The 23830-nt window shown below is 36.3% G+C and overlaps 1 protein-coding gene across 5 annotated transcripts in view; it reads left to right on the forward strand.

The window, feature by feature from the left end:
- The window catches only part of LOC149578475 (RNI-like superfamily protein), a 136552-nt gene that overhangs the window by 23206 nt on the left and 89516 nt on the right, over positions 1 to 23830 (forward strand). The window contains exon 2 of one of the 5 annotated variants that reach the window (XM_089829331.1): positions 22410 to 22473. The exons of 2 other annotated variants lie outside the window; for them this stretch is intronic. In XM_089829331.1, coding sequence (XP_089685457.1) covers positions 22410 to 22473 — 64 coding nt within the window. Of the gene's footprint in view, positions 1 to 22409; positions 22497 to 23177; positions 23198 to 23830 lie in introns of those variants that run through there. 2 more of the 5 variants (XM_089829342.1, XM_089829337.1) reach the window with 2 other exon arrangements.

Below are 23830 nucleotides of genomic sequence, written 5' to 3' on the forward strand. Positions count from 1 at the left end.
AAGTTATAATTGCTGTCTTAAAGTTTTGCTTACTTCAGCTACTAAGCCACCAGTATTATCATAGCAATAGATTCCTTTTGTTAAATTGCAAGTAGTAGTTGTGACCTTAAAATTATTCTTTAAAAAAGAGGAATTGATTTGGAGAACCACCCATTTGTCAATTACAGTCAGGTTTCTGTTGTAGCCACCTATTGCTGAGAGGAGAGATTTATCTCAATACACTGTTGCCTAAAGTTTCCATTTTGTAAGTTGTAATCTCAGTGACCATAAATCAACTCCAAAATGGTTATGAGATAGCAGTATAGTATCTTGAATAAAAAGTATACATATTTACAACTCTTAACAGGCCTGGGAACTAGAGATTAGAAACAAATCTACAACTGATAAAGCTTAGTTAGGTATCAAGAATAGCAAAGTTAGGGAATTGGTTTGTGGAGTGCAAACAAATCCTCAATCTTAAACCGGACTGGAGAGACATATGGAGACACCGATGGATAATTTCAATGTGATATTTATTCACTGACAATTTTAGTGAAACATAATAGAAGACAACTGTAATATAAGGGACAAGCAAGTGTAACTAGTGATCACATAGGTCTTATTCAAGGTTCTTCACAAGCTAAGTCACAAGATTCGCCGAATTTCATCCTTTTGATTCGAATTTCAGCGAATTTTAACTCTTTCCGAATGTCATCCGAATTTTATGAATTTTAATATAATACTGTAATTTAATATAATATTATTTAATTTTAAACTAATATTGAGTTATTTAGTTAAACTATTTAACAATGTTAAACTATTTTAACACTTTTGTGGATATATTAGTAATATTTAAAAATATATAAATATATATAACTAAAATTTAATGTCGAATTTTTTTTCCCGAACTTTTACCCTTGTTGGATTTCGTTCGAATTTTATGATCGACGAACTTGAATTCGAATTCGAACCTTGTGACTTAGTTCACAAGTTTGATCAGACTCTCGGAAAGCAGTGAAAAGAATATTATTTCTGTCTTTTCAAATGTTAAACTAAAATAATAATAAACTAATTAAAATCTAAACATAAATTCAATTATGTTAAACATAATTTTAAGAAAAAGGTGGCAGATTTACAGTTTTATACCCATGAATACTCAGATTTTGTTTATGTTCATTCATCTTTCTTTATGAAGACCAATGTGAAACTCACGGCTCTTTATAGCTTGTACTTGTGTCAAGATCATGTCAAAATACTTAGATTTGTTGCATCCTATAGTATGCGTAATTTAGTGGGGTTGACTGCAGGTTTTATGTAGGAGAAATTTCATGAAAATCACAGTTAAATTGTGTCGACAAGTTTTCTCTTGCATTGTGCCTTCAGTTTCTTCCTCTTGTCTTTTGCTTGTGGTTGCAAGTTCTAGCATTTTATTGGGAGTTCTCTGTGATTATCCGAGGAAAACTGATGATCATTAGCTCTAGCACTGACCCATGAGTTAACCCACAAGTTACTTGTGCAGTTTAGAAAATTGTGAGTACTTGTCTACTCAGTGAGTACTTGCTGGGTCCTTGAACAATGATCAAACTTATGCTTTTTCTCAATTCTTTACACTGAAGAAATCTAGACCATTAAAGTTAAAATACCTTGTTATTTGCACTTACCAATTCATGGTCTGCTGAGTTTTCTTTGTTGCAATGAGGGAGATGAATAAACCTAGACCACACTTGTTAAATTTAAATAATTTTTGTTTGTCTATTATTTAAGATAAACAAGATTTAATATATTGCTTATGCCTCTTGGATTACTAGAAGCCTTTCAAACTTAAATTAGACTGAGCGTTTAGTAGTTATTTACTTAGAGTAGGTAGGAATAAATCAAAGGAAGGACAACTTCAACAATTATCTAGACTTATGTATTTATACATGAGTGGAGACTCATGTTCTACGAATCGGACTTGGTGGGGCATTTTGGGAGAAAATGTTTTTGACAAAGACAATCAATAGAAATTGCCTGTACCTTTTATAATCGCTTTTCAGTTTTCTTAGTTTACTTCTTGTCGTATTACACGAAGCATGGTTTGGAGGCAATTTTAGTTGATAGATCTCCAAGAGGCAATTTATAATCATTTTGATCCACCTAAAAAATATTTTCATAGAATCAGTTAACCCAAGAAGTATTCTAGCATTCAGTATTGTATTGCATGCAATATCTATAAGTGCCATATGATAACTATGGACTTACAAGTAGTGGCTTGAATTTTGTTTTTTACTGCTGGAACTCTGGAATACACAGTTTTTTTTGTTTTTGGATATGATACAAAATCAAAATTTAGTTGATGAATAAAGCAGATCGTTATTCTGCATCCAAAACAAGACAACCCAAGAAAACTGATGCAAAACTATGACATGTGAAGTGGTTTTATGACACTAAGAAATTTATGTTTTGGCAATTTTGAGAGTTTATCAACCTGACAGATGATAATTTTCAAAGAAGATTGTGACATGAAGTTTTCCAAACTTATTCACCAAGGGGATTTGAAACATGATATGATGCAACCTTCACATGTCAAATGTACTATGCTTGCTACTTTGACTTCATTAATTAGAATGGGTATCAAGTAAACAAGATAATTTGTGAAACAATAAGTCTGACGGCTAAAGTGATAAGCGTGGGTGTGTATCCTTGACAAATATGGACTTCAAGAGTATGCACTACACCATTAAGTCTTTCTAGATTTGATTGTGTTGTAATTTTTTGCATCAACAAGTAGGTACTTGTTAAACCCTTTGTATTGTATGTCAAATTCCAGAAAATTATGCTATTACGGTAACAATGACTAAATATAAATTGTTGTAAAGTTGTAGTAAGTTGAGAACTTGAGACTAACCTATCACTAAAACACAATTTTTAAAGCTTCTTATTTTAATGCCATCTTATTATTCGAAACTTAGTTGGTGGGTTGTCAGTAGAGTCTAACATGCTAATACTATTTGCAAGAGAATTAAATATAATATTTATTTTAATATACAGATATGTGAACAAACAATGTTTATTTTTTTGAACAAACAAAATGAAACATTTTCAACTTGAGCTACAATGATATATCAATAACTTCGACTTAACAATGAAAAGAAAAAAGAAAAAAGAAAAAAGAAAAAAGAATGAACTTAGTTTCTATCTCTAACATTATTCATCGTACAATTTTAAAGAACAAAGAAGAGTTGGGGGTCTACTGAAACATGAGTCCAATCTAGAATTCTATATGTAACTTGGTATGCTCACTAGAGAGAGAGTATCATTTAGGCATTTTACCTCCAACCCCAGACTTGCACGCCTTCCTATTGGAAATGGCCCTACTTTGTACAAGGATGCAAACAAGTATTAGGCCTAATGCCATTTGATCCTCGTGTTTTGAACCTCCATGAGTTGAGTTGGTCACACACTATAAGTACCTTCTAACTAGCACGATCTTTGACTAGGTAGTGTATCCATATCTTGTGAATTGATAGATGCAGGCAAAGCACTAAGCCACTTGGGCCAAGGGCTTTCATAGATGTGATCATGCAAGCACAATTTAACATTTTGTCGGTGTTGACCACTCTATTTTAATTGTTTCAATTTGCCAACCTAGCAAGGTTTAGGTTATTGACTTGCTAAGCTACATACTGTCACATTCTATAGAGGTTGAACAAGACTAAGTGTTAAATAGTACAACTCTAGACCAATTCTTGGTTCAACTTTTTGTCATTTTGTAAGTCACAAACATTTTCTATTCCTATTTGTAATATCCCTATCATAAAATAGATTATTAATCAAACCATTGTAAATGGGCCGATTGATTTAATATATTTTGGACCCAATTTTGTTTTTGTTTCTGTAATTTGTGTTGCCGTTGGCTATCTTTGTACACCCTCGAAAAGTTTTCCCTGACAGGGATTTAAGTACGCCTTTTAGGTAGTCTTTAGATATACAATTTTGGATTATTTCTTTGTATTGCAAATTCTTGTTGGAGTTCTGGTTTCGTTCGCCATTTCGAAAGTGAAAGATCTTCCCTATTTGGCTCGTGCGGTTTCGATGGGATTCAACCTCACTCTATTCCGTTGTTGCATGTAACACTTTGCTCGGATTTAGCAAATTGGAGCACCATCTTTTGGCAATTATTAATTGAAGGTTGTTTGTGTTCTAATCTCTATTCTTGTTTGGCATTGTCTGATGAATTTGGAATTAATAGTTTAAAGTGCAGATTTGAAATCATTCTATTTCCGTATCTCCTCCATTTCTCACAACACTCTATGCAACTTCCATTACTCACCGTATGGCCTCCAAGCTAAGTCGTACTACCTCCCAACCAATCGTACAACCTCCATATACTCAACCGTATGGCCTCCATATGCTCACTATATGACTCCCATAGCCCCTACTGTACGACTACTCTACTAACCATACAACTTCATTCTCACTTCACCGTATGACCCCCTTATACCTCCATACGGCTAGCTGTACATCACCTCTCTCCCATTGTATGACACTTTTTGGTGTCATATAACATACCGTACGACCTGCACCATATGGCCTTCAACTTTGTCCGTACACTCCATTTGACATCCATACAAGCATTCCAGTGGCTATATATCAATTTTTAGAGGAATTGTAGATACGAGTCATTACAGTGGTATTGAAGCTTTGATCCTGCCAACCTGTGGATAGTGAATGAGAGTTTATAGTTGGAAGAGAAGAAGAACCCATTCCGTTGATATAATGGCTGCTGAACCGGAACCCATAGCTGCCGAACTTGTGGTACTACTGAGAGAACTTGCGAGGAATCAAGCACAAATCAATGATACTTAGTGACTCCTGGAAGAGACTCTTAAGAAGTTGGTAGATAATAAAATATCCGGAGAACATAAATGGTCACAGCGCCAACTCAGTGTCGGGTAAAGAAAACCCTCATCTAGCACACTCTCAACCTTCCATGCCGTCCTTCCCCCCACAAATGGAGACACCACTTGGAGGGAAGTAGCTGACCTTTGAAGAAATACAAGAACAACTAAGAGAAGACTAGAAGAATGCGAATTTTGAGGAAGATATATCCTACAAAGATTGTGTAGATCTAAGAATGAGATACTTAGGAGGCGGAAACAATGGATATTTTAATGATGATCTCAGAAGGAAGTTGAGTAAAGTAAATCTGTCACCATTTGATGGATCTAGATCCATATGTGCGCAAGCATGGGTAATGAAGGCATATACTAATGTCCAGCTTAATCCCATGTCAAAAGAAGCAATTAAATTTACAGCCTTGCACTTGGAGGGAGTTGCAGATGAATGGTGGCATCACGACACCATCACACTAGGGCATGATCAAATAAATACCTATGCAGAATTCACTGAGAGATTGATAGATCGATTTGACAGTAAAGATTTGGAACTCAATTTCAAAGATTTGGCACAACAAAGGCAAACTGGATCTGTTGACTAGTACATTGCAGAATTTCAGAAACTCTTTGTTTTGGTCACGGACATTTATGAAAGAAGACAGATAGTGCTTTTCATGGACGGACTGAGAAAACTACTAAAGGGTTGGGTAAAAGGGTTCAATCTTGTCACCCTGTTGGAGGCCATTAAGAAGGCAAGGAGTATGGCATCATCAATGACATCATCCTCATGAAGTTAGTCACATTCCAAACTGTCGATGTTTTCGAGGGATAAAGATAACAAAACTCCACCAAGAAAGCTGTCGTTGGACGAAGTTACCAGACAAGAGCTCCAAAGGAAGAAACTATTTTTCAACTGCAAAGGACCATGCGAACCTGGGCACAAATGCCTTGGGAAAGGAAAAATCCACTACATTGAGGTTGTGTCCGATGATGAGGACGAACAGGAAGATACACCCTTTGAAGAAACCAACCCCACGAAGACACCAAAATGGTTAGTTTGAACTGTACAAAAAGAATTGCAGCATTGGTGCACCGCTGAGGAACTATCGCCCTAGCCAATAGCCCAAGGTGAATGGTATTTTGTGTATGGGAAACCCTTCAAGGACAAAGGGTTATGGTGATGCTTGATACAGAGCCACTCTAAATTTCATAAACTTATCTTTGGTGAAACGAAGAGGTCTACCTACAGAGACGCATGCAGGATTCTAGGTCAAGGTTGCCGGAGGGACTCTTCCGCTTTGCACACACCTTGTTCCTCAGCCAAGTATCACAATAGCAAATCACACGGTGATCGGGGATTTCTTCATAGTGGACCTTGATGACATGAAGGTTATTTTGGGCATAGAGTGGATGGAGACACTTGATGAATACACTCAAAGCTTCAAACGGATGGACTTCACTTTTGTTGTTGATGGAAAGAAAGTTGTTCTCTGCGGAATGGAAAATGAGGGTCCGAAGGAAGTTTTTGCACATTGGATGGAGGCAATTATTCGGCGTGATGACGTTGCTTGGGCTGCACATTGTTTTGTTTCGGTAGAATCTATAAAAGGGCAACAAGCACCGCCACAGGATATTGATCTCCAAAATATTTTAAGTGATCATGATAAAGTTTTTATAGACATTCCTCTCGGTATACTGCCTCATCGAGGGTTTGAACATACTATCGAGTTGGAAGCAGGAACCAAGCTGATCATAACCACACCCTACCACCATCCCAAGAAATTCAAAGATGAGATCAAAAAGATGATTTAGGAACTGCTAGAGAAAGGATGGATCCGTCCCAATTCTAACCCTTTTGCGTCATCTGTGGTATTGGTTAAAAAGGACAGGACGATGTGCATGTGTGTCGACTACTGCATGTTGAACAAAAAAATAAATTAAAGAATAGATATCCCATTTCAAGGATAGATGAGTTGCTAGATGAATTGCATGGCACAGTCTATTTTTCTAAAACAGATCTCCGTTCTAGATACCATCAGATTTGCATGAGGGAAGAGGACGTGGAAAAGATGACTTTTCGTTGTCACTATGGGCATTATGAGTTCCTAGTCATGCCATTTGGATTAATGAATGCACTTACTATGTTCCAATCATACATGAATCGCATCTTCAACAAACAATTGTGTAAGTACTTACTAGTATTTTTTGATCACATTCTTATTTATAGCGGGACATGGGAAGAGCACCTAAAGCATCTATATGAAGTCCTAAGGATCATGAAAGATCAATCTTTGTTCGCCAAACATTCCAAGTGTATGACAAAAATATTGTACCTGGGACATGTCAGTAAATATGGAGTTAAAGTTATCTTCTCTTTGATTGGCCTGCCCCAAAATCACTCACAGAGTTTCGAGGATTTTTTGGATTGTGCAGTTATTAGCGAAGGTTTGTAAACGGGTTCTCTCAGCTCAGTGCACCATTAACAGATCTGATAAGAAAGGGGCCCTTCTAGTGGAATGATAAGGCACAACTCACTTTTGATAAGCTAAAGGAAGCAATGAGCACTTGTCTCGTGCTTGCTTTACCTGATTTCACTCGACCTTTCATTATGGAGTGCGACACATCCGGAGAAGGCATTGGCGCAGTACTGATGCAAGATAGACACCCCATAGCCTATGAGAGCAAGAAGCTTATGCAAACACAACGCTTATATTCCATCTATGACAAAGAGATGTTGGCCATCATACATGCACTAACCAAGTTCCAATAGCATTTGATGGGTGCCAAGTTTGTCGTTTGTATGGATCATAGTAGTTTGAGATATTTTCTGGAACAACGGGACTTGAATGAGTGGCAACAAAAATGGGTAAGCAAGGTGCTGGCTTTTGATTTTGAAATTGAATATGTGAAAGGAAAGAACAATGTGGTTGCAAATGTTTTGTCTAAGAAACTTGCCGTCTGCTTACTAACCCAAATTTCAGTTGACTGGAAAGCACATTTGTTGGTAGAATATTCCAAAAACACATTTTTGCTTGTGAGCTAATGGATGGCAACACCCAGGATGATCAGTACAAAATGGTGGATGACATCATTTACTACAAGAATCAAATATTTTTAGTGCTGAAATCCAAATTGAAGTAAAAAAATCTTGAAAGAGGTACATGACTCACCCTTGGCAGGACACCCAAACTTTCTCAAAATGTATAGACATCTCAGGGAGAGATTTTCATGGAAAGGACTTAAAGGAGACATATTGTAGTATGTAAGACAGAGTGCGGTCTGCTAGCAGAACAAATTCGAACATACTCTACCTGCAGGGTTACTGCAACATCTGCCAATTCTAGAACATAAGAGGGAAAGTATTTTGATGGATTACATAACTTGACTTCCCAAGGTGAACGGAAAGGATTGTACCTTCGTGGTGGTTGATAGATTAACAAAGTACAAACATTTCTTTGCCATCCCCTCAGATTTTTAGGCCGCACAAGTTGCTGATCTATTTTTTAGAGAAGTCTTTCGTTTGCACAGGTTACTCCGAAACATTGTCAGTGATCAGGATGGACGATTCATTAGTATCTTTTGGATAGAACCGTTTCGGTTGGTAGTGATAGAAATGCCACCAAGTACTAGTTACCACCCTTAGACAGACGGACAAACGAAGATTGTGAACAAGTGGCTTGAAGGTTACCTTCAGAACTACGTTTAGGCACAACAATGGGTGTGGGTCAAATGGATACACCTAAGGGAATATTGTTACAATACTACGTACCACATGAACATCGGGATGACACCATTCAAAGCTCTATATGGGTATGAACCCCTTTCCTTCATCGACACAGTTCTAGGAGACAGTTGTGCACCAAGGGCGAGGGACTAGCTTTAGGAGGGGCAAGACTTTCTAAGATACTTGAAGGAAAATTTACAATGGGCACAGAATCAACAAAAGATGTACGCCGACAGACACCAAATAGGGAGGCGTTTCGAAGTAGGAGACTTGGTCTACCTCGAGCTCTAGCCATACTGACAATCCTCATTGAAAGAAAAGGGAAAAGAAAAACTGAAGCCACGATTTTATGTTCCTTATCGTGTAGTGTGCCACATCGGTGAAGTCGTCTACAAGCTAGAACTTCCAGAGGGGAGCTGTATTCATAACGTTTTTCATGTTTCTTGCCTGAAGAAAGTTGTGGGACAGAATGTCACAGTAGCTACAGATCTTCCACCGCTCAATGAAGAAGGAAAGCTCATATTGGAACCGACAGATATTATTGAAGTACGTGAGAAGACCTTGTGGAACCGAATGGTGAAGGAATATTTGGTATGTTGGAAACACTTGTTGCTCGACGATGCAACTTGGGTAGGTGAGCACATTCTACATCCGACATTACGTTTGCTTGAGGACAAGCAAATTTTGGGATGGGAGGACTGTAATATCCCGGTCATAAAATAGATTATTAAACAAACTATTGTTAATGGACCGATTGATTTAATATATCTCAAACCCATTTTTGTTTTTGTTTCCGTAGTTTGTGTTGCCGTTGGCTATCTTTGTATACCGTTGGAAAGTTTTCCTTGACGGTTATTTAAGCATGGCTTGTAGTTAGTCTTTAGATATACAATTTTGGATTATTTCTTTGTATTGCGAATTCTTGTTGGAGTTCTGGTTTCGTTCGCCATTTTGGAAGTGAAAGATCTTCCCTATTTGGCTCGTGCGGTTTCGGTGGGACTCAACCTCACCCTATTCCATTGTTGCATGTAACACTTCGCTCGGATCTAGCAAATCGAAGCACCATCTTTTGACAATTTTTAATTGAAAGTTGTTTGTGTTCTAATCTCTATTCTTGTTTGGCATTGTCTGATGAATTCGAAATTAATAGCTTAAAGTGCAAATCTGAAATCATTCTTTTTCCGTACCTCCATTTCTCACAACACTTTGCGCAATTACCATTACTCATTGTATGGCCTCCAAGCTAAGCCATACTACCTTCCAACCAACCGTACGACCTCCATATACTCAATCATACAGCCCCCATAGTCCCTACCGTATGGCTACTCTACTAAATGTACAACTTCATTCTCACTTCACCGTATGACCCCTTTATACCTCCGTACAGCTAGAAGTACATCACCTCTCTCCCACCATATGACACTTTTTGGTATCCCATAACATACGTCCTTCAGCCTTGTCTGTACACTTCATTTGACATCCGTACAAGCATTCCAGTGGCTATATATTTATTTAATACTCTCCTTTTTGAGCTTAATTAAGTAGCAAGAAGCTCTTGACAACATGCATGTGTACATGTACATACTCAAGAGCACATAGGAAATGCTAAAAGGCAGGGTGGTGGGTGAATTAGTATTTCAAAACTTTTAACTTTTAAACACATAAAACCACTTAAAAACTATTGACACTAGATTTCTCATGGAAAATATCTCTAGGTAAAAAACCACGGCATGCAAAACTTTTATTAACAAAGAATGCACACTAACTTCAAACAACTGAAGCACCAATTCTACATGACCGAGGCACCAACCTCAGTTTGATCACTCACTCCAAAATCAATGAAACTAAAACAACTCCTTTCAGCATATACTCTGTATCATCACCACTCAGTCAGATGCACAATTCTTTCAAATTTTATTTTAACGCATAACATTACAACTTTGTATCTTTCAGCAGTAGAGATACCAATCCTTTTTCTACCACACAGCTACTCAAAACTCATGCAAGTCATGCACAAGGTACTTATGCATACATACTTCGAAGACAACATCAACTCCCTTTAATCCCTCAACAACCGCAGCTCTATTGAATGATAATACAACTCAGTAATTGCAAAACGAAAACATTAATGGAGCTTTCAAAAATCATATGCTGAATAGCATTCTCTCTCTACTAGAGCCGATATTCAATGCTTTGTTCCGCATATATGCTCCTGTCCAACAAATTAATCATCAACTCACATCCCTTTTTTCATCTTTTCAAGCGCAACTTCATTTTTATAACACTGTAGAGTCTCAAAATCTTTCAGCACGTTATATTCAAGTGATCACCCACAACAATGAATAAGTCAACCTCTAAAATAAAATACTGCCCTGTCTTAATGAAAATCATGACCATTAAAAAAACTCAGTACAGTGCCGTCTCTGTTCTTTTTAATCAGTAAGCTGTGCACCAGCCAGAAATTTGCATGTCTCATCTGCTATGGCTCTAAGAATGTAATGCACAACCAACTACCACGTAAAACTTCAACACAGCTCATGTAATGTTTAAAACAACACACACTCCAAATTTGTTTCGAGTCACCAGCATTGAAAACACAAGCCACCTACTCAAACAAATCTGGTACCCATTAATATGCATGTCCTCTCTATTTCACACACCCAACATAAATAACAAAAAAATCATTAACACAACTTATTTTTGAAAAACATGACTCCTTGTTTTTCAGTCATGCGATTAATATTTCCAATAGTTGTCAACCCATAAAAAAATGATTTTCTATGCATTGCAAAAAAAATAATATTCATATGCAAGGAGTAGCAAATAAATGTGTTACCTATTTTATATCATATGTGAAGTGAATATAAATAAAGCCATCCACAGACTTATCATACCACTTCATTCAATTTAAACTAAGCCTCTAGAATATTCAAAGATGATGTGTCAAATAGGCTGATCTGGCACAAGTTAGCAGACGAGTAGGTTGCTGACTTTGACAAGCAACTAGCTCAAACAAACAGCCAGACAAGTAGCTCAACCAGGTAGGGAAGTAGCTCAAGCACGTCAAGCACGTCAAACAACTCAACCAAGCAAGCAAGTAGCTCAACCAAATCTTTATTACTAAAAAATAATCCTTTGACATTTATATGACCTTGATCATCAACCATTGACATTAATGACAACATACTCAACAATCTCCCCCTTTCTCATTGATGGCAACCCATTTGGAACCAACCTGATACAAAGAACTGCTCTGAAGAAATACTGAAATGAACGAACTTACTCTTAAATAAAGGTGCTTCCCTTGACTTATCTCTCCCCCTTTGAAATCAATGATGAAATCAACCTGCATACCTAAAACCATCTTGCATAATTGAAACCAACCTGCACAACTAAAACCAACTTGCATAATTGAAATCAACTTGCATGATTGGAACCACACTATATAAATGAAATGGGGCTGAAAAAATAGAACAGGGAGAACTTTCCCCGAGTCCATTGAGGAAATCAATGCTGTAGCGAAATCACTCCCAACTTCCCCCTTTTGATGTCATCAAGAATGTATATATTGTTAGCAGCCTCTCTTGCATTCAACAGTATATTTACCCTCTTTTCAAACCTCATGTCAATCTGAATTGAAAACTAAACTGTGTCCTGATCATCCAATTGATTCACACTTAACAGATTGTTTTAGACCACCTACATACAAAATGTTCTTAGTTTTTGTCTCACCACTATCCAAAACAAGTGTACCTTTACCTTTGATTTTTGCAGATATATCACCAACAAATCTTCCCTTACCTCCATTTCTTCACGAGAGTCAAAAATTTTGTGTCTCCAATCATATGCCTAGAGCAGCCACTGTCAACATGTAATATTCGGAACGGGATATTTACGGATTTCTCTTTTAATAATATAATCAGTAAAAGAACTTTGTAGATAATTTTCAGTACAATCGAAAACCAGTAGAAATTTCAAATAGAGATTTATTCAACTTTCCTCAGATATAAAATTCAAACTCAGATATAGACAAAATGGAATACACTGCTATAATAAACCCAAGAAATTCTCCACAAGAATATAACTTGTTATTTCATAATAATATCCAAGATGTCGAGCATATAACCATGTATTACAAACCAGTAAGATTAAACCAGCAAACTCTTATAACTCCTTAAAATACGTTATTGCATTTTACAACAGCAATACAATAACCCGTACAAAAATGCAATCTTAGATACAGATTAACAGTTAGATTGGAATGCTACAATAAGAACTTGTAAGTGTGAATGAAACACTTGAACTGATGTTTCCAGGGATAATGGGTTTGCGTCCACTGTGTGCCAACACGAGGGGCTATGTCCTCAAACTAGCTGAAAGCTGAAGCTTTCTGAAAACTCTCATAAGAGAAAAAACTAAACTGAATCATAAAATCAAGCATGCCCAACAATGAGCCTCTTTCCCCTTTTAATACACAAACCAAAACTCTTCGGCTCCTCTCTGGTTTTCGTCTTATTCCTTGTGGCTCTTCAACTTCCCTAAGGTATTTCGTCTTGTTCCTCCTTGACCCTTTGTCCTTTGTATAACATTAAATTGACCTTTTAAATATTTTGAGTTTATGTCTTAGAGTCAATTTTAATATTATATAGAATAAGACTTCAATATTTCTAATGTTCCTAAAGGGAACATTACAAATGTCCCCTTCTAAAAATTGCTTGCCCCCAAGCAATTAGTACTAGGATCCCATATGAGTTTGCAGGCAGACCTGTAGTCCAAATTGAAAACAATTCCAACGACACTGCAAAGTCAGATGACTCTCTGCAATCCATCTATCAACCGGATCCCTGGATCTCATATAACTCTTTGAGAAAACTTAGCACCAATAAATTGATCAACACTGATCGTCACCATATTCAACCTCAAACTGAATAGTACCACAATAAAATCCACGTCCAACCAAAGATACAATCTGCCAACACTTGGATCCCAAAGTTTGTTACGCTGCTATGATGAGATAGAAATATATCCAAGGTCCATGTATAATCCAGTAGAATGTGAAGACCCGACCTAAATGGATGATGTAAGAAATGAGCTGCTCAAAAGCTGAAACCACCATCCCATGAACATCAAAATTCATATTGTCAGCATAAACTTGGAAAATTCCCAAACGCATAGGTGCTATGAGTATGAATGATGCTGAGAATCTAACTGCAAACCTCAAATAAATACTCCACTGAGAACTATTTAGAGGCTGATGAAGAAAATTCACCCAACTCCTGAATGGGGTGAAATTGGAAAATAAGTTGGGGCTGATCAAATGATAAGCAACAGAAGTTGATTCATCATTCCCATGTTGAGCTCTGGATTCAGTGCTAGGATCTGAGCTAGGATCCCAAAGTCTGAAATCAAGCTCTTCCTCTTCGTGGAAAATAAGAGATGATCTCTCATTTAACACAAAAAGAGGGTTGTCAGACATTCAATCAGCAACAACTTCAAGCAAAAGGTTGTCAACAAGTTGAAAGTTTCTAGAAGTTTTGCTACTTAACCGTTTGGGGCAGCTATCCAAGTCATACATCTATTGAATGCTCTCAAGTTTGTCAATGACTTCCTGGAAGAACTCCTGCCTCATTCTATTCTTATGGTCCCAAGAGTGTTCCATGAGCTTGATTTAATTTTCTGCTCCCTGTAGAGATAATTGAGTTTCACTCAGTGCCTCTTGAACATACTTAAGCGTCCTATTGAGATCCTCAATCTCATCCTTTTCCCTATTTGACTGTGCTGCATAAATCTCAGCAACCTTAAGCATATAATCCTTGTCAGACAATAGATATAAGTAATTTGACTTCATAGTGTCGAGGGCTATTTTGACGTTCTGTAAATCGGTCACATGCCAGTCACCTTCCTCTTCCCTTGGGTCCTTCCTGTAGAGCTCCACAACCAACTCGCAGGTACTATACTGCATCAAGGATGCCACAACCATGTTTTTACTAACCTTCAGTTGATTTTGTAAGACATGTGTTTCATTGTCTTCCTGTTGAAATTGTTCATTGTCTTACAGTGTCATCTTAGGTTGTTCCTTTAAATTCATGTTCTAAGTATCATGAATATATGGTTCAAGATACCAAGGTCCCAAACTGTTATTACCTTGAGTGCAATCAACTTCATTATTCTGCTTGACGAAGCTCACCTCCAAGTCACCAACAAAGAAACCTGTACCTCATGTAACATCTTCTACGTGATCGCGAGAAGGCTGCCCATCTCCGGTAGTTGTTTGCTCTTCTATTTCAAGACCATCCAAATGATAATTTTGGTCTATCGAAAATTCTTCGTACACCCCAGTGTGCTGTTTGTTTACAAAGAGATCTTCGACCAATTCTAGATACTTTCTTTTTGCCATATCAGTCATATTTTGCTGCCCTTAATAAAAATCTAAGTAGTCATTGAATGATAACTCATTCTAGATTCGGGTAGGAAGTTCTTTATACTCTCCATAAATGTTGAGTATTTCTGCTTTTATAATGGAATTTGAATTCTGGACTAACTGCTCTTGTGGCTTCATAGTAGCTTTCTTGATATTATCCAAATCTTTCTCCATTGTTGAAGGTTGTTATCCTGCTTATAGTCTAAACCCGAATATTCTAAAATAGCAGCATTCTTGATGTGCATAAAGGTAGGTAAGGATACACGTGTGTCTTTTGACTTCTTGTCTAGAACCTTATATTCAGAGATAGAACTGCCTGCCTAAAGAAGTCTCTTAGCACTTCGTTCCCAAGCATATGTAGCTCATACAGTAGCATTAACTTCGATTACCAATTTTTCATTTGGCAATTGCAACCTTGATAATTCAATTGCAAATTCTTCTAGAATCCTCAATGGTAATCATTTGTCCAATGCCTTGGAAATAAAGATTAGAATCCTTGAAGATGTGTGACTATTGTAGTACCTAGTCAATAATTTTAGCACAGATCTTTTTTATCTAACAAAAGATTGTAGTTCAATGTTCTTGACTTACTCTATCTTCCCAACCTTGATTCACATGGAGAAGAACAATGTATTCAATTATTATTCATTTTCTTAGTTCAGATCCTTAGAAGAATTACACATTAATAGTCCCATTCAGCTCTATTCTGTCATACTTTGGAGAAATCAATATATCTTCACTCATGTTCAACTAGAAGACATTAAGTATCAAGATAGAAAACCCAACTCATCATCTTTGATGGGAATGAAAAAGATAAACATTACAATAGGACACCAGCCTTGTTTGTATTGACCAAGGCTAAAACTAGCAAGCGAATTTGGAACTCACTTCACCTAGCAGAAACCATGATTGATAGATGAGTCATGACACTGCCAAATATGCAGTGAGTGAACCACTGCTTAAGGTTGTCAAAAAGGAATTGCTTTTGCGGACAGACCTGATTGCTTCTTTTAAACTTCCTTAATATGCAGTTTGGTGGGAAAATGGCTAACAAATTAATAAACTGCAAGTGGGAAAAATTAGAACAAAAAAATCCTCTAAAATTGTATTTAGAATTATTTTTTGCTAGTTCTTAAACAATTCTCAAGGCATCCCTCAATCCTAAACTTTTCCCCATGGTTTTTCCTACCTATTCCACCATTTCCCTTACCCATCATTGTTGCGTACTCATTGTTATCAATGCGACCATCATTATCTCCTTCCATCTCATTGTAATCAATGCGACCATCATTATCTTCTTCCGTCACATTGTAATCAATGCGAACTCATTGTAATCAATGCAACCATCATTATCCCTTAACCAAGGTCGAGAAGCGGATCCTAACTTTTTCGTCTCTATAAATTTGCTTCCGTCGACTGGGACTTTAGTTATTGTAAAAGACAATTCTGTGAAATGTCCTAATTAGTCTGCTCGGAATTTGATAGGCTTGAACTTACGACATAACCTATGTAATTCCAGATTGTGTTTCATTCTCCACAATATCAGTCGCCACTAGGAATTTCATTATTCTGGAGATTGGCCGTTGATGATGGCAGACTTGTGCACTGTTATGACAGAACAATTCTATTTCTACTGTTGTTTGTAACTCGTGGCCCCTTCCTTGACGTGGATGAAGATACTGCTAACGTGAGTTACCTGACTCCAGTCTACTACTGCACTTGGGAGAACTTGGTCTTTGATACCACCACGACTTGTTTGACGTGTGCTGGTAGGTGGTTCGGTTCTGTAGTGAGGATGTATCTTGCCTTCACCCAAACATTTCTGCTAGTTGGCGGCAACTTTGAACATTCCTCTCTAGACTCCACCGCTCTATACTCCCTTCCGTGCCTTCTAAACTTCCTGCAACTGCAGTCACACTACTGCCCGTGGCCTGGGAAATGATGTGAATCACGTCTTCAACTCTGGTGCAACTTGTAAATCAATGCTAGTCTATATGGAGATACGTGTGCCACTAATGACGTTAAAACTACAACTAGCTATTAGTACCTCTGTCCTATCCAACTGGGATGAGGTATTGCAACCGCTATTGTTTGAAGATTTTATCTACTGCCATGGATGCAATTGTCGCCACCCTTAGCCGTCCCAACCTTATCTTATGCAGATATCGATCTGTGTGGTGCTAAATCTCAATAACTTTAATCACCAATTCTGTACTAGAGCTACAACCTCTAGATATTGATGAATCATTCCAATCCTTAATTTTGAAAGTGTCACTTGAGTGCTAGTTTTGCGTTCATACTCACCTTTTCTTCTCAGATATTTGAATGACATAGCATTTCATGGTAATATGATTAGTAGCTTAATAAATCTCACTCTCTAAATACCTTCAGACTTGTAATATTTCAAGAAATGTTGATAATATAACCTTTTTCCAAAACAAGTTAAAATTTGAATTGCAATTGAAACCTCCAGTAAGACCCAACAGGGTGGTATTCCTTGAAAATATGTTTCATAGGCTGGTAGGATGCACAACTTTGATACCACTGTAATATCCCGAACTGGATATTTACAGATTTCTCTTTTAACAATATAATCAGCAATAAAACTTTGCAGATAATTTCCAACACAATCGAAAACCAATAGAAGTTCCGAATAGGGATTTATTCAACTTTTCTCAGATATAACATTCAAACTCAGATATATGCGAAATGGAATACAATGCTATAATAAACTCGAGGAATTCTCCACAAAAATATAACCTGTTATTTCATAATAATATCCAAGATATCAAGCATATAACCATGTATTACAAACTAGTAAGATTAAACCAGCAAACTCTTATAACTTCTTAAAATACATTATTACATTTTAGAACAGCAATACAATAACCAATACAAAAATGCAATCTTAAATACAGATTAACAGTCAGATTGGAATGCTAGAATAAGAACCTGTAAGTGCGAATGAAACACCTGAACTGATATTTCCCAGGACAATGGGTTTGCGTCCACTGTCTGCCAACACAAGGGGCTATGTTCTCAAACTAGCTGAAAGCTGAAGCTTTCTGAAAACTCTCGCAAGAGAGAAAACTTAACTGAATCATAAAATCAAGCATGCCCAACAATGAGCCTCTATCCCCTTTTAATACACAAACCAAGACTCTTTGGCTCCTCTTTGGTTTTCGTCTTATTCCCTTGTGGCTCTTCAACTTCCCTAAGGTATTTTGTCTTGTTCCTCCTTGACCCTTTGTCCTTTGTATAACATTAAATTGACCTTTTTAATATTTTGAGTCTATGTCTCAAAGTCAATTTTAATATTATATAGAATAAGACTTCAATATTTCTAATGTCCCTAAATGGAACATTACACAACATACCAAATGTCATTTTCATTTTGTGTGAGAAATGTTGTTTGCACAATGAATGATTCTTCAAAGACCCTCTCTCTTTCTTTCTCTAAACCTTAACTACCTCCTTTGCTTTTTTCTCTTTTAAAAACTTAATTGTTCTGCTGAGAGAAATCTGCCATAGCACTTCTGCAAGTTCTTGTAATGTGACAAAAAATATTACATTTATAGCATGCAACATTGAAAATTCTTGGAGGAGCAAATTAATTCCTATTCCTAAATCTGAAATCATTTCTTGCAAACATTCTACAATTGATTGCCTTGTGTCCAAAATAATTGCAAGAGAAATAGTAACTAGGAAGGAAATAATAGTTAAACCTGTTCACACGTGCTTGTCTTGAGATAGGAGGCTTATTGAAAGCATTATTTCCAATTGTTGATGTATAAAGCTTTGACCAATCAACACTTGTCTTGTACTGTTCTTCTTTTGTAGACATATATAACTTTAACCACCTTCAAGACCAACTCCACCTTTGTCTTTGGATGATTTTTGTGATCAAATAATCCTATCCAATGACATGAAACTTTTTTGATCTATCTTCTTATGATTCAGCTGTATTGAAGATTTGTCTATCTTTCTAAGTCATACAATGGTAGCTTCAAGTCTTTTACAATCTTCTTCTTTAAGCTTAAGCTGTTTTTTGATCTCTTCTTCAGTTTTCTTTGCTTCTTCAACCTGAACCTTGAAATCAAGTACCAGTTCTTCTGCTTCTCCAAGAGCTAGACATATCTTGGTATTCACTTCATTCCTTTCTTTTAGCAGCAATTTCAAATTCTGTTATTTCTTTCCAAATCTCTTGATTTTAACTAGAGCCCTTATTATCTCTTCTTCCAGATATAGTTCTCCTTTTCATCAATATGATTTCCAAGTTTTTGATCTTCATCATTTAATTTTTGTAAATCCATGAAAAAAATTTCTTCAGTTAAATACTCTCTATCACTAACATTAGACAAGCCGCTTTCTTCCTTGAAATAGAGACTCTTTGGACTTTTGAAACTTTTTCACTTTGCCCTTATGCTTCCTCTTGTTGGTTGCACTCCTCACTTTTTGCATAAGGACATTTAACTGCAAATATTCCTACTTTACCGCAGTTGAAACACTTGGGCAACTTGCCTTTGTATTTGCCGGTACCTTTTTTCAAATTCCTAATAAAATATGCATCTTCAAAATCAGATTCTCTATTAGAGTTAACTTACTTGATACATACTTCTTTTCTTTCCCTTTCTTTGATTCTTTAAAGGCTGTCTCTTTCTTCAATGAAGATTCAATATTCATCTTCATGTCATATGCTGTCAATATACCATGAGCTTGTCAATCGATATTTTATGTGCTTGATATACCTCATTTGTTGTAAAGTTCAATTCCAGTTCCTAGCTGGAAGTGCCTGGCATATGTCTAGAAGCTTCCACTATAATGTTCCAATCCAATTCCCAATTGGAAGTGCCTGGCGTATGTCTGGAAGTTACTATTGTAATGCTTCGTTTTAGTTCCCAACTGGAAGTTGCCTGGCTGCAATGTTCTGTTCTAGTTCCCAATTGGAAGTTGCGTAGCTCTAATGTTTCGTTTCAATTCCCAACTAGAAGTTGCGTAGTTGTAATGTTCTGTTCTAGTTCCCAACTAGAAGTTGCTTGGCGTATGGGTTGACCTCTGTATGGATGTAGTCAAAGATTGTACGATGGGATGGTGGTGGGGGGTGTTTGTGTTGTAGGGACTAGATCAATATGGAGTTTTAATATCTTTTATCAATGAATCAGAGAAGGCATCTAATTGCCAGCACACAAAAGTACACCATATAGTAGATACACGAGCGAGTCACTATTTATTGTAGAGAGAATATCGTTGCAAACAATGATGGTAGTCGGATTTGCCAGATTCAAGTAAAGTAATACAAAGAATGGAATAGGGTGAGCGAATCCCACTGAAACCGTGGCAGACATGTAGGGAAGGTCTTGCACTTCCGAAACAATAAACAATACTGAACTCTAATAGGAATTCACAATACAATAAAAATAATCCAAATAGCACACTAAAATCTTCCTACCTGCCACTCATAAATACCCCTTTGAAGAGAACTCCCAAGGGTTTACAAAAGAACGCTGACATGACAAACACCTATGGATAATTAATAAACATTGGATTGCTTTATTAATTAAATCAATTAATTAAATAAGTTCTTGTGATATTATTTAATTTTTAGGACCATTTAATTAATTAACCTAATTAGAATTTTTTATTAAAAATTGGGGACATTTCAAATCCTCGTTGCCCAAATATTGCTTGGCCTCAAGCAATCCATCATCAAATAGTTTGCTTACAGTAGCTTTAGGATCTCAAACCAATGGCAGATAGTTGTATCTACTGAAGTCTTCATGCCGCGTCATGATCACATAGATGCACTTGGATGTAGGTGAAAATGAAAAAAGTAAATATCCATCAAGCTTTCACTACGCCACTTTGATATAAACATGGCCATGCCCAAAGTCATTAGGATCCCATTGAGATGCCTTGATGATCATATCCAAAGCCTTCATACCATCATGCTCATAAATTTCTTTAGGGATCTCATAGCTTAGGTACAACTTGTAGTCTCAATGAGGATGCTCCTTACATGAAGAGGTGGCAATCATTTGACCTTAGCCAAAGGGTAAACTCCCTAGTCAACCATCTGTAAAAATTGCTCTTTCAAACAATCCTCGATTGAGTCCACATCATTAGGAAGCTAAACAACCACGGGTAGAGCCTCCTTATTTGGAGGGTCGCTAGTAGAACCCATATTTCTGCCAGGTTGATCGTCGAGTGTTGGTTTGACGATATTTGTACAAAAATCTTCTTCCATAATTCCTTCCTTCATATTGGACTCCGGTACCAAATAGATTCTGTCTTTGTGGTAAATGATGTCATCAACCACTTATTGAAGATTGTAGCTGCGATAAAGATCTCTATCTTTGATTTTCTGAAATAGAAATTTGTTTTTTATGACTATTATGGTCATCTTCAACTGAAAGAGACAATTGTAATAATATTTGAAGATAGTATTATATAAAAAGACATGTGTCATACGTCATGCGGAGAGGCTTGTGTATGGAAATATGAAATGTTGAATATTTGGAAATATGAAGGGTCTTGTATTAGAAATTTGAAGAGACCTTCATGTGTTATATGAAGAGTCTCATTTCAATCTATTTATATGATTGCTTAGTATATTGTTGCAATCAAGTGAAAGCTTTGTACTTGTACATTTTATTATCAATAAACGAGATATTTTGTTGGTGTGGCTGGGTTTATCCCTTCAAGTGGAAGGGTTTCCCCAAGATAAATGTATTAAGTCATTGTGTATTATTTATGCTCTTTTATTGCCGTTTATCTTTATTTTTGGGCAAAAACTTACACGGTACCATAGTCTATTTAGATAACAAATATAAAGGGTTATGTATGGAGTATTGCATGTGCATCTACATCAGTTACAGATTATTGGTTGAAGCATTTGGTGTGGAGGTGCATACTCAAGCTGGCTCATCTCTTTGACAAACTCAAAGGATGCTTGAATGAAGGGACATTTGTTGGCATGTGAATATTGATTTCTTTCCAGATTTTGGTTGATTCATGTTATTGACTTTGGGTGTAATCTTTTTATTGTTTTCTTTACCGTGTGAAGAATGTGATCGAGGAATGATCATTTTTTTGCAAGAGGACTGAAAGAAGAATGATTGTTTTTCTTTATTCACTTGGTGATTATTCAAGAAAGTTATTTATTGGTGCTGCTTCTCGTTTTTTTAAAATATTATTTGATTGTTAGATCGTGCATGAAAAGTTAATGTTTTTTACTAATCGTATTTAATGTGGCTAAAAGTTTTCAGTGAAGAGCTCTCATTATTCTACTATTTGAATGGAGTTATTTCATTGTAGATTCTTGTTCTGTTTCAATTTGAATTGCATACAGAGATGAGATTCCTTTGATCTTCTATTGTACCCATGCAAGGTTGATCTTCTCTTTGTGCAGATTCTCCATCGAACATATTTGTAGCACTGGGAACAAAGTCAACAAAAAGGAAATCGTTCATGATGTTCGTTTCATGGGGCTGACATTGTAAATGTGTAGCTTGAGAGAGTGACAATTATTAGTCAGTAAAGTCGATTCATTTTAAGCCCTAGGAATGATGAGAAAAATTCCTTTGTTATCCGATCTAATCATTTTATGGAGAAAAGCAAGTTTTCTAGATTGTGGGGCAACTTAGTTGATAGCAGTACTCTTCAAGATATATTAGGAACAACTTTTAGTTTTATTCATTCTAATTCGGATGGAAATTCCTAACTTAGTAATGGCTTTGAAGTCTATAGAGGCTTTGCAATTTCTCATATGTTGTTTTCAATGGGTTCGAGTATCAAATATCTCTTCTCTAACTGTCTTGTTTTTGGTGTATCCTTTGTTTATGTGTCAAGGGATGTCTTCTTTATGATTCGTAGTTTTCTGTGTGTTCGATCCTTGGATTCTTGCATTTTAGTTTGATTCTCTTCTTTTCATGCGTTACCATTAACTTGTCTTGTGCTAAGACATGTCATATGTTTTGGAGATGTTAGTTATGTTTTGCATATGCTCTGCTCTGCGCAAGAATATGATTGATCACTACGTCAGGGTTTGAGGGTCTTGGTAGTCCCATGTGCAAAGCGATCTGGGTTGAATTCATTGATGTGTCCTCATCCCAAATATCCATGTTGTGATGTACGACCAATTCAAGGATCTGCTCAGATAAACCTCTCAAAATTTATAAAGTTGCCCAACTTTATGAGGTCAAATACTTCTTTTGCTTTTAATCTTGTTAGTGTATTCAATTTCATTTCATCTTATTTCTTTCTTTCAGATCATTTAAAATATATATATATATATATATATATATATATATATATATATATATATATATATATATATATATATATATATTTTCTGAAGTGTGCGCACATTTGTTTATCTTTCGTGTTGATATGGGCACGATTATGTATCTCCTTTATATGTCATGTAATATATTTATTTTTTGTAGTGTAGAAGAATTTTTCTTTTAATTCGTCACTCTCCTTATTTTTGATGGCAATTGTCTCTCTTCTACCTGTCATGCTTATTCTCCGGTTCTTGGTAATTTGCCGGCTGCTGGTATTCTCATAACAGCAAAATCCCTCTGTGTTTGATGTTTCGTTTGAACTTGCGTGAAGTTAGAGTTTTTCGGGATCATTGCTTTTTTTTTAATTCACGGTGAATGGAGTCCAATTAGTGGAGTATGCAGACTTTTAAAAATATATATACAACGATTTATTCTGTGGAAGATTAATGATCATTATTTACTGTAGAAATTATACTATCGTGTGAAGTAATCATATTGGTTCTGTTGCTTTCATTTGCTGATATTTGGCATAGTCTTGAACAAATAA

Source organism: Cupressus sempervirens, chromosome 1 (assembly GCF_028749045.1).
Source record: "Cupressus sempervirens isolate cs-2001-9-10 chromosome 1, ASM2874904v1, whole genome shotgun sequence".
In the NCBI taxonomy this organism is placed as follows: Eukaryota; Viridiplantae; Streptophyta; class Pinopsida; order Cupressales; family Cupressaceae; genus Cupressus; species Cupressus sempervirens.